General features: G+C 63.0%; 6 protein-coding genes across 6 annotated transcripts; 4 read left to right on the forward strand and 2 right to left on the reverse strand.

Annotated features, from left to right (window-relative positions):
* Window positions 1-61: 61 nt before the first annotated feature.
* On the forward strand, window positions 62-1661 carry LOC62_07G009656 (uncharacterized protein; the record flags this gene model as incomplete). Its single annotated transcript, XM_062776210.1, has 8 exons — window positions 62-168; window positions 221-540; window positions 748-761; window positions 798-907; window positions 956-1121; window positions 1157-1443; window positions 1486-1542; window positions 1595-1661. The coding sequence occupies 8 exons, from the start codon at window positions 62-64 to the stop codon at window positions 1659-1661; spliced, it is 1128 nt and encodes a 375-aa protein (XP_062632194.1).
* A 134-nt stretch (window positions 1662-1795) lies between these two features.
* Window positions 1796-4155, reverse strand: Dync1i2 (Cytoplasmic dynein 1 intermediate chain 2; the record flags this gene model as incomplete). The annotated part of the gene is made up of 6 exons (XM_062776211.1): window positions 1796-2947; window positions 2985-3084; window positions 3123-3267; window positions 3305-3636; window positions 3696-3979; window positions 4024-4155. The coding sequence occupies 6 exons, from the start codon at window positions 4153-4155 to the stop codon at window positions 1796-1798; spliced, it is 2145 nt and encodes a 714-aa protein (XP_062632195.1).
* A 259-nt stretch (window positions 4156-4414) lies between these two features.
* On the forward strand, window positions 4415-5988 carry LOC62_07G009658 (uncharacterized protein). Its single transcript, XM_062776212.1, has 3 exons — window positions 4415-4663; window positions 4703-4810; window positions 4929-5988. The coding sequence occupies exons 1-3, from the start codon at window positions 4433-4435 to the stop codon at window positions 5682-5684; spliced, it is 1095 nt and encodes a 364-aa protein (XP_062632196.1). The 5' UTR covers window positions 4415-4432; the 3' UTR covers window positions 5685-5988.
* Window positions 5989-6189: 201 nt separating this feature from the next.
* Window positions 6190-7518, forward strand: SODM (Superoxide dismutase [Mn], mitochondrial). Its single transcript, XM_062776213.1, has 5 exons — window positions 6190-6533; window positions 6692-6880; window positions 6971-7199; window positions 7237-7310; window positions 7352-7518. Exons 1-5 carry the CDS (start codon window positions 6411-6413, stop codon window positions 7418-7420), a joined length of 684 nt encoding a protein of 227 aa, XP_062632197.1. The 5' UTR covers window positions 6190-6410; the 3' UTR covers window positions 7421-7518.
* A 134-nt stretch (window positions 7519-7652) lies between these two features.
* Window positions 7653-8269, forward strand: Txnl4a (Thioredoxin-like protein 4A; the record flags this gene model as incomplete). The annotated part of the gene is made up of 4 exons (XM_062776214.1): window positions 7653-7672; window positions 7767-8051; window positions 8100-8197; window positions 8244-8269. The coding sequence occupies 4 exons, from the start codon at window positions 7653-7655 to the stop codon at window positions 8267-8269; spliced, it is 429 nt and encodes a 142-aa protein (XP_062632198.1).
* Window positions 8270-8494: 225 nt separating this feature from the next.
* On the reverse strand, window positions 8495-10438 carry SSL1 (General transcription and DNA repair factor IIH subunit SSL1; the record flags this gene model as incomplete). Its single annotated transcript, XM_062776215.1, has 7 exons — window positions 8495-8537; window positions 8583-8695; window positions 8743-8851; window positions 8901-9549; window positions 9605-9729; window positions 9777-9881; window positions 10161-10438. The coding sequence occupies 7 exons, from the start codon at window positions 10436-10438 to the stop codon at window positions 8495-8497; spliced, it is 1422 nt and encodes a 473-aa protein (XP_062632199.1).
* Between the last annotated feature and the right edge of the window lie 31 nt (window positions 10439-10469).

The following is a 10469-nucleotide window of genomic DNA, read 5'->3' on the forward strand; positions in this document are numbered from 1 at the left end:
GCGTACTGCAGAGATTGTCGATGCACTAATCGTCCTCCACTCCTCCACATTGACACACGCCATGCCACCGACAACGAAAGCGCACAGCGTGCGCCTGCTCGCCCTGGCCGGCGTGGTGCTGTTCGCGACGCTCGCGCTGCTCGACTACCAGCGCGTCTTTTCCGAGGTGTACGTTGCGCCGACTGTCGCCCAAGGACACGCGCGCTGACTCCAACGCCAGGCCATACTCGTCCCGCGCCGGCGCGCTCTTCACCACCAGCGGCGGCGCAGCGCAGTGCGGCGCCGACTGCCCACCCGACCCGTTCACCGCGCCCGGCATGATCCACTGGTCGGCTACGGGCCAGGCAAACGAGACGCGCTGGCTGCCGTTTCCTCGGCTAGGACAGCCGTGGGACGACGCAGGCAAGAACGTCTACGAGCTCGCCAAGGCCGACGCCGTGCCCTCCCAGGCTTGGGAGAGCGCGGCGCCGCAGGTCGCTGCTGCGCTTGAGAGGGGGGAGGACGTGGCGTGGCTCAAGGGACGCACGGTGCTGTTCATTGGTGAGTGCGCGCAAGGGGGTTGCGCTTGTCGAGCGGCGCTGATCATTGCAGGATCGAGGTGGGTGCCACGAGCAGAGCAGGGCGCAGGCCCGAGCCCGACCACGACGAGCTAGCTAACGCAACGTCTTGATCGTCGACGATAGTCGTGAGTCGCCTGGCTGGCTGGGCCACGCACCGCTCGCTCGCTAACGCTAACGCACCCCTCAGACGACCGCAACAACGTGAGCCCGCCTGCCCCTCCGCACACTGACAGCCAGGTCCAGCAGCTCTGCGAAGTCATCCGCGGCAAGTACTACGGCTGGGGCAACCATATCGGGGGGTACTGCCACGATGCCGCGCGCGACCTCGTGCTCGTCAACTGGTTCCTGTGGGTGTCGTCGTCGCCTGCCCTCTCTTTCCGCTGACACACACCCAGCTTCGGCATGGTCGACGTCGAGGACAAGTTCCCGGGCACCGACCCCGCGCCGCACGTCTTCGAGGGGCGCTTCGAGCAGGTGTTCGTGCCCAAGATGGCTGAGACGGGCTTGGCGAGCCGCGGCGTCGACCTGGCCGTTGTGTCGAGCTTGTTCTGGGACGCCTTGGTGGGTCCTCCGCTATCGCCGTCACCTAACGCTAGTTCTTCTCGGCCGAAGCAGGCGCAATGGGCATCGACCGCGCGCAGGCGCACGGCATCCTCTGGCACGAAGCCGCGTGGTTCCGCGCGCGCATCCACGCGCTCTTCGCCGCCGTGCGCACGCTGTACCCCGCCGCACCGGTCATGTTCCGCACCCGCCAGATCCGCGAGGTGCACTCTTACGACCAGCTGCTCCGCGTCTTCCAGCTCGACCAGGCCGCGCGCGCCGTCGCCAAGGAGGACGGCGTGGCGCTGTTTACTTGGGGCGAGAAGCTCGAGGGGTACACTGCGTGAGTGCGCGTTGGCGACGCGACGCTGACCCCCGCCCGCAGATACTACGACCACGACCAGCACTTTGCCCTCGGTCCAAACACATACCTCTTTGGCGAGTGAGTCTGCCCCCGGTCCAACGCCACGCCCCCCGCTCACACACACCCCCAGCATGACATTCTTCTACCTCCGCCGCGCCATCACGCCCGGCTGCTGGCGCTGCCGCGAGCGGGAATAGCAGCAGTAGTAGCACGTAGTGGTCAGAACTCAGCGTAACCCCCCTGTATACCATGCATTAGAGCGACATGTAGACATTGCTGGCATTAGGCGTCGACGCAGCCCACGCTCACCTCACCTCCCCGCCACGCCACGCTACCTGTACCGGCCCGCCACTTCTGGCAGCGGCACAGACCCCAGGCCGCCACCAGCATCCCGGTTCGCAGCCAGGCTCTGCACCGTTTTCTGCAGCTCGACCCATTCGCTCTCGCGCGGCTGTGCCAGCTTCTCGGCCACCTCGTAAACATACACCTTGCCGTCGCTGCCTCCGAGGCCGACCTTGCGCGCCAGCGGGGTGCGGTCCCATGCGAGCTTGTTGAGCGCGCGGTTCGACACCGGCGTCGAGATGATGGGCACCTCGACGTCCTGGTTCAGGTTCCACAGGTCAAACTTGCCCGTGCCGTCCACGGTACCGAACAGTGCCGGGTGCGACCGGTGCCACTTGACGTCGAACACGTAGTCGTCGGCCTCCTCAAACGAGTGGATCGGCGGAATGCCAGCCGGCTGCGTCGAGGCCGACGACGACGATGATGATGCCGCCGCCGCAGACTTGCTGCCGCCCGCCTTGGTCCGCCACAGCTTGACGGTCCAGTCGACCGACGACGTGAGGAACAGGTCGGAGAAGTCGATCGGGCCAGCAGACGGGTGGAAGTGGATGCCCGTGACGGGTCCCGCGTGTCCCCGGTAGATGTCGTCGATGTTGAGGCCAGCCTTGGCAGACGCCCGGTCAAACCGGTTCACCTGGTACACTGAGCCCTCCTCGGTACCGACCCAGAAGGTGGCGGTCTCGTTCTCTGCAAAGTCGAGGCACGTGATTGACACCTCGTCCATCTTGTTCTGGGCTGGCGCGACGAGCCGCAGGGCCTCCTGTGGCTGCGACAGCATGTCGACCTGCCACGAGCATACCAGGCCGTCGGTAGAGCTCGTGATGAGCGAGTTGGCGTTCTGCGTGCCGACAATGCTCATCGCGTAGATGGGGTACGTGTGGCCCGACGCCGACAATGGCGTCTTGAGCACGGGCAGGTGCTTTGTGCGCGTGTCCCACAGCAGCACCTGGCCAGAGTAGCTGCCACCAAAGATGAGGTTGGGGTGGAAGGGCGAGAATGTAACCGAGAGGATGTCGGACGGCGAGTGGAACACAAACTCGGGGCGCTCGAGCAGGTGCAAGTTCCACACGGCGACGATGCCGTCGGGGTCGTTTGGTGCAGACGGGTTGCGGTTGTACGATGCGACAGAGAGTTCTGGGAACTGGCGGGTTAGGCATGCTTGTGGATGGCGTACCCACCTTGGGCGACCAGTCCAGGCCAGTCACGGAGCGGTTCGCAGTCCATCGCTCATCGCTAAATGCACACAGAAGCTTGACCTTTTGGCCCTCGCTCTCGTCACTGTGGCGTCAGCGAACAATCCGCTCCCGCGCACCCACTACGACCCGTCAACACCGATTGTGTAGTCCTTGATGTAGTCGTACCCGTCGCTCAGCGCGCGCTGGACAATACGTGCCGAGCCCTCGATGAAGTTCGCAAAGTCGGGCGACGAGAAGATGTTTCGTCGCTGGTCATCTGGCAGATCTGCCGTCGTCAGCACAACCTCCACACACAAACCCACGCTGCAGCTGCAGATTGTCCGTCTTCTCCTTGAGCTCCTTGATGTCCTTCTCGACCTGCCGCCTCTCCTCGTCCAGCTCGGCAATGATCCGCGTGCGCATCTCGTCCTCCGTCTCGTGGCCGGACCCGCCGTCCCTCCGCCGCCGGTTCGCCTCGGCGCTGTCGCTCAGATCCGCCGTGGACGTCGACTGCGTCACCATCGTCGTCTGCACGGCCTTGGAGTACGTCTCGGGCTTGACGACCTTGGACGGCAGGTCGTACATCTCGGTGTACGTGTCGACATACTCGACCTTGACGACGGCAGGCGGCGCGGAGATTGGGCTGAACGCTTCTCTGCAGCGCAAGTCAGCCTTCCTTCTGCGTTTGGACCACCCTTCCTTCCTGTCACTCACTCCAGCCCCTGTCCAATGCTCACAGACGCCTGGCCGCGCCGCTCGTTCCCAAGGCTACCGTCGCTCAGCCGGCTGGTAGGCCGCCCAGGCGTGCCGGGCACGGACGCGCTGGGTGGCGTCGACCTGCCCGACGCGGCGGGGTGTGCGCTCGGTGCCGCCGATGCGCCGAGGGACGACACGCGCGATGGCCCGCCGGGGGTGTACGGCGAGCCGGGGCGTGCGGGGGTGAGCAGCGAGTCGACGAGGTCATTGACGTCCTTGCGCGAGGTTAATGGCTGCTGCTGCTGGGCGTGGTCAGTGACGCCGCGCGCCGAGGTCATCGTCTCACATCTGACGATGATGCGCCGCTGCCTCTCTCGACAGCCTGCTGGAGCAGCTTTTGCCGCTCCTCGCGGGCGCGCCGCAGCTCGGCGAGCTTGGCGCGCTTGTCCTCCATTTCTTTCCGTCGTAGCTCGGACATTGTGCTGGGGTTAGGGGTGGTGTGTAGAGTGGTAGTCGTTGTCAACTTCTCGACGTGTTTGCATGTTTGACCAGTGTAACGGGACGCCACGTGACGCGAGTGGAGGTGCCTGAGGGGGTGGATGGGTTTGAAACACATTATGAACGAGTTGTAATGCCGGCATTATGCCAATTACAAAATAATTCAAATCGCCTTCATCCTCTTCACCTCCACCACAAAAGTTCAGTACAGAGGACACTGTTATTGTTCGTCGTCCATCACTCGACCGCCCATCAAAATGGCAGCACCGGCCACCCCGCGCGCGCTGTACCGGTCATATCTGTACCACCTGCGCTGGATACCGGACCCACACATCTGGGCGCAGCTCGCCCCGCATTTCAAGGACAACCTCCGCGCAGCAGACGCCGCGGAGACGATCGTCAAGAAGGCGGACGAGAACGGCGCCGAGTCGTCCAGCTCCGCGGCGGCTCGCAAGCGTCTCCAGCACCTCCAGCAGCGCGTCAAGAAGGTTAGCTCAGTTCCCACTGGACATCAGCTGACAGTGCAGGACCACGCTGCGCTGCGTGCAGCTGTCGCGTACCATCCCAAGGCGCTCGAGCGGCTCCTGCAGAAGTGCTATGGGCAGAGGGGTCGCCTGAGGTGGGAGCTCATCAAGGTGGGTGTGACGTGACGCCGATGGTTTGCATCGATTTGCTCTGCTCGCGGCAGTACACGGCCGTATGAGCTCCAGCAGCAGTGCAGCCCTTTTTCTGACCGCCCCGCTGACACCACAGAACGTCGTCCTCACCTCGCCCCTCGAGCCCGCCGACTGGCCAGAATACATACAGAACGACAACAAGTACACGCTCGAGCGACGGTTCCCACCAACAACCCACCAGCCATTGCCAGCAGCGCTAAAGCCACTGACCTATGTTCCACCAATACGAGAGGACGTCGACCGCGCCCGTATCGCCGTGCCCGCGACGACCACCCGTCGCGAGCGACTACGGCAGTGGGAAGAGGCCTGGAAGCGTGCACGGGTGCCACTGGTGCTCCCGCCCAACGAGCTGGGCATCGGCACGGGGTGGGAGTCCCTCGGCGTTGTCGAGTCGCTGCGTCGCCTCGCAGGTCTCGAAGACCCGCCGCGTGCCCCCCCGCCGCCAAGGCTCGCCGACGCCGGCTCGAACTACCCTCAAACTCCACCGCTGGCGCCGAGGACGCTCCCATCGTTCGCAGCGCTCCCGCGCTCGCTGAAGGCTGCCTTCCCCCGACAGCCGGTCAAAGGCCGAGTGCGCGACCCGTACCCCCGCCCGCCGCGGTCTCACACACGCGACCAGCCGAAGAAGTGGTCGGACCCGATGCCGCTCACCGCACGGGTCCTGCGCCGCTTGTATGCCCGGCTCTGGAACGACCTGGTATGGGTCCGCACTCCTACGGCGGACCAGGGCTGGAAGGCGTCGTCTTACGAGCTTGCATTTGGCGCGCTCAAGATCCACAAGGCGCCGCGCAAGTTTGGTCGCGCGTCGAGCGATGACATGGAGTGGATCTAGTGAGGCGTGTCGGCGGTAAACAGTCAGGAGGAGGCGGAGGCGGCTATGAGGACAGCGTTAGTCACCGAGACACCCTTGGCATTGATGGTATTTTCATCATCTGCATCAGCATCGGGTCTTGAACGTGCGCAGATGCTGATGCCTGAGCGCCTGAGTGATGGGCCAGTGGCGGCCGCCACACCACATGGCAGTGAGTGCCTAGCGCGAGTGTCTCAAATGCCTCTTGACTTGTCGAGAATGCCGCTGCGGCTCGAGACAATAAAGGTCGCCGCGTCGTCGCCGCTTGGTGGTTACTAAGGGTCGGGCATGCCGTCGGGTCGGGGGGTGCTACTTTCGGCTCGACGACATGGGACAAGTTTGTAATGCCAAGCCTTGTTTGATTAGAAATGGCCATTACAACGCGGCGAGGCGGAGCATCTCCGTCATCGTGTCTCAGCCAATCACTGTTGCATGACGCAATTCGGACTTTCGGTGGGCCATCTCCGGCGCATCTCCCCCCCCTTCTCTCGCGGCACTCGCTCGGTGCTAACTGGCATTCATCCCACGTCTGCCCCCTCGTCTCCACAGCGCCATTAACACCTCGACGGTCAGCCAACCCGGTCGTGTCTTTTGTCATTCTCACAAGTCGTGCTCGAACACTCAAACCACACACGTAGCTAGCTAGCTCGCGCAGCCCCAGCCCCAACACCCCCTTATACACCCCCCAACCCCCCCACCACGCCCACAATGATGCTCACTCGCTTCTCTGCCGTCGCTCGCACGTCCGCCATGGCCGCCTCGACTCGCGCCTTTGCTGCCTCCGCCGCTCGCGGCAAGCACACCCTCCCCCCTCTTCCTTACGCGTACGATGTGAGTAGCGCCGCTGTGTTGGCATGGATGACGGGGACGCTACTGACGCTGTGTGCGACACCTGCTGCGACCCGTGTGATTTCCCATCTCACTCTGTATCGCAATGACCTCATACCACCTTGACAACCCCGTCGCCACCCCCACGCACCCACCCACAGGCCCTCGAGCCCTCCATCTCCAAGGAGATCATGACCCTCCACCACGACAAGCACCACCAGGCCTATGTTACCGGCCTCAACGCTGCCGAGGAGAAGCTCGCTGGTCTCCAGTCGAGCGAGGACGTCAAGGGCCAGATCTCGCTCCAGGCTGCCCTCAAGTTCAACGGCGGTGGTCACCTCAACCACTCGGTGGGTACGAGGCTGACGAGGTCGCCGAGCTTTGAAGCACATGAAGCACCAAGCTCGACGAGCACCCTTCCCCCCCGCTAACACCCCCAGCTCTTCTGGGTCAACCTCGCCCCCACCGGCTCAGCCCAGACCAAGCCCCCCACCTCTGGCGCGCTCGCCCAGCAGATCCAGAAGGACTTTGGCTCTGTTGACAACCTCATTGCCGAGGTCAACGCCGCCACCCTCGGCATCCAGGGCTCGGGCTGGGGCTGGCTCGGCTACAACAAGAAGAGCAAGGTGCTCGAGGTTGTCACGACCGCCAACCAGGACCCCCTGCTGAGTGAGTTGTGCGTTCCGGTCACCTAGCTCACGCGCAGCCCACGCCCCCATCATTGGCATTGACATCTGGGAGCACGCCTTCTACATTGACTACAAGAACGTCAAGGCTGACGTGAGTGCCCCACCCTTGGTTGTTTGTTGACACCCCCGCAGTACCTCAAGAACATCTGGGCCGTCATCAACTGGGAGGAGGCCGCCAAGCGCTTCGACGCTGCCGTCTAAGCGCGCCGGCGTAAAGCCGTCTCCGCTGCTCTGGGTTGAAGAGTAGACAAAAGTCGTAGCAGAAAGATGTTGATGAATGAAGTGTGAACGGAAGCAAATGGGCCAGGAGTTGTTGCCACTGACGATAATGTTGAAAGTGGGCGTGTTGTTGAGCTCGACTTGTTGTGACTTTGTTTCTATCTCTTTGCGCACAACTGTATCTCTCCGCCGTCGTCAAAAACTCGTCGCCACCATGTCGTACTTTATGACCCAGTAAGTGTCCTCTGGCTGTGCCCTGCGTCAGCCTATAGCCCTTGGCTCAAGCCTCGCGTTCGCTCGCTCCGCTCGCTCGAAAGCTGACGCTCAGCCTCCACTCGGGCTGGCACGTCGACCAGGCCATCCTGGTGGAAGAAGACCGCGTGGTGTGCATCCGCTTCGGGCACGACCACGACCCCGAGTGCATGGCGATGGACGAGGCGCTGTACGGCGTGAGCGAGAAGGTGTCCAACTTTGCCATCCTGTACCTCGTCGACGTGACCGAGGTGCCCGACTTTACGAAGATGTACGAGCTGTACGACCAGTGCACGCTCATGTTCTTCTACCGCAACAAGCATATCATGATCGATCTGGGCACGGGTAACAACAACAAGATGTGAGTTGGGTCGGGGGAGAGGACAGGGCAAGGCTGATGGTGGCATAGCAACTGGGCTGTTACCGACAAGCAGGAGCTCATCGACATCATCGAGACGGTGTACCGCGGTGCCTCCAAGGGCCGTGGTCTGGTCGTCGCGCCAAAGGGTGGGCTTGTCGTCGTGAGGATGCTGGCTGGTGGCTAAATGTGCAGACTACTCGACGAGACACAAGTACTAGGCGGGGTCTCGACGGGCCACCCCGACGCGACACGGCACGACTCAGACGACACGACACTGGCGATAGCGCTCGCACAGAGCGAGAGATACACTGGCCTGCTGGCACACCCAGTGGCCACACACGTTGTGATGCATTGCATATGATAGTATGATGTTTGGGTGGTTGATATTATGCCCTTGGGGCCTTTCAGAACGATCGCCAGTGACTGCCGTCATGACCGCCCTCTCACTGGGCACACCCGGGGCACGTATGCAGCGTGTCATGGACACTGCAGCGTCAGCACACTGTCACGCACACCCACCGCTTCACGCACTACAAGTCGCAGTCCATGCAAAAGTCGTTGGAGCACTTGGCACAACGGTACCGCCCAGTCGGGCTGATGCCGTCGTCGACATGTGCCGCTGCGTCTGGGCCGAGGCTGGAGAGCTGGGGAGTGTCAGCTGGGCGCTCGTACGATCGATGCAGCTACACACCAATGGGAACGCCGTGTCACAGCCAAAGCACGCTGGAACAAGCTCGGCCTGCACCGCGCCGGCGTCACTGACTAACCCATAGTTGGCGACAGGGAAGAGCAGCCAGAAGCTGAGGTGTGAGTAAGTTGGCAACGCAGACACGGTGGGGACGCCCTCACCTTCGGGCCAGATGCGGGCTGCTGACCACCATCAGGCAGCACACATCGCAGTCGGTCGGTACGTCACACAACTTGGACCCGCACCGAGGGCACATGTACCCTCCGCGCTTGAGAAGACCGTGGCACGCACAGAATCCCTCGCCCGCAGCAGGCAGGCGTGTGGGGAAGCCCATGACCATGAGATCTCCAGCGGGCGCGGGGCGATTCGCGCCCCCAGCCGCACCTCTGCCACCGCGATTAAGCGCATCACGGACATTGAGCGTGACGGGCGCGGCGATCGTTTCAGCTGGCGGAGGGATCGTCTCCCACAACAAGTCACGGTAGTGGTCCTCGTCAATAGCCACGCCGAACCGCCCGCCCGTTCTCTCCGCAATCTGACGACAAATCTTGATCTCGGCGGACAGCGAGATGATAGTCGTGCGGACTCGCGCCTGCACGAGCTCCGCCAACACCTGGTGGATGTTCTGCGGTCCGTCTGGGTCGGCCGTCGAGATGGCGCTGAACAGGACCAGAATCTCTAAGCTAGACGTCGTGGGCAGATGGCTCATCGAGCCCCGCGCCATCGTCAAGCCATTCTGCAGGCTTGGCTCGCCCGAGGGCTCCAGAGCACGCTTGTCCTCGAGTGCCTTTACCACGTCCTGCGGGTTGCCTGGGAAGGGGCCGGGGTGAGCTTCCTTCACCCGACGCCATTTATAGGCACCCACCTCCTATAGGCACGAGGACCTCTGCGAGTCGGTCCCGCAGGAGGATGACGCCGACCTGCCCAAGTGGGTTCTGGTCAAACCACTCGACGACAAACGCACGCAGGTATTGCAGCGTCAGTTCAAACCTGCCGCTCGTTAGAGTCATACACGCGTCGTACGTCGGGCGACATACCGCGAGGGGCGAAAGTCCTTGTCCCGCATCGACTCGGAGAGGTCCACAATGATAAACATGTGCCGCACCAGAGACCGGCGCAGAGGTGCCTCGGATTGGAGAGCCCTGTCGGTGGCAACGTCAGCTCTCTGCTCGGCGCCGCCTTTCCCCCGAACCCCGGCGTGCACACATGCTATGCTCTGCCCGGCGCACCCGGCCACGTCCCGGCGAGGGACAGGTACAGCGTGGGGGCCGCGCAAGCAAGCAAACAAGCATGTAAAGCGGGGAGCGTGCATTACACGCGCTCGCCGTGGTTTCGCACGCTTAATTTGCCAAGACGGGACGCTGCGACGAGATCTGTTTCGGAGTCGTCGCTGCGTGCACCATGTGGAGCCCGACACGCACCTCTTTCGCCTTCGCTGGGCAACGTAACTGTCGACGGCCGACTGGAGGCCACCCTGTTCGTCCTCTTGGACGACATCCCAACTGCGCTTGTAGGTTGCCTCCCATGCGTTGATCGAGTCCTTTCCCTTTCCCTTCTTGGAGCTCGAGGCTTCCTTGCTGCTCCCTCCTGCGCCGCGGCGGCCGCGAGATGGGCCTGGGCGGTCGAGGTCGTCATCAGAGTCGAGTTCTGACCTCGGCGAGTCTGCCCCTGGATCGTAGAGGAGGTCGTCCGAGGGCATTTTTGTTGAGGTGGTGGAGAGAGTGTTTTGA

Source organism: Vanrija pseudolonga, chromosome 7 (assembly GCF_020906515.1).
Source record: "Vanrija pseudolonga chromosome 7, complete sequence".
In the NCBI taxonomy this organism is placed as follows: domain Eukaryota; kingdom Fungi; phylum Basidiomycota; class Tremellomycetes; order Trichosporonales; family Trichosporonaceae; genus Vanrija; species Vanrija pseudolonga.

Excerpts from the sequence above, each read along its gene's own strand:
- LOC62_07G009658 (XM_062776212.1), top strand. The coding sequence starts at position 4,433 with ATGGCAGCACCGGCCACCCCGCGCGCGCTGTACCGGTCATATCTGTAC. Across the intron at positions 4,664-4,702 it reads TCCAGCAGCGCGTCAAGAAG|GACCACGCTGCGCTGCGTGC; the intron begins GTTAGCTCAGTT and ends CTGACAGTGCAG. Across the intron at positions 4,811-4,928 it reads TGAGGTGGGAGCTCATCAAG|AACGTCGTCCTCACCTCGCC; the intron begins GTGGGTGTGACG and ends CTGACACCACAG.
- SODM (XM_062776213.1), top strand. The coding sequence starts at position 6,411 with ATGATGCTCACTCGCTTCTCTGCCGTCGCTCGCACGTCCGCCATGGCC. Across the intron at positions 6,534-6,691 it reads CTCTTCCTTACGCGTACGAT|GCCCTCGAGCCCTCCATCTC; the intron begins GTGAGTAGCGCC and ends ACCCACCCACAG. Across the intron at positions 7,311-7,351 it reads ACAAGAACGTCAAGGCTGAC|TACCTCAAGAACATCTGGGC; the intron begins GTGAGTGCCCCA and ends ACACCCCCGCAG.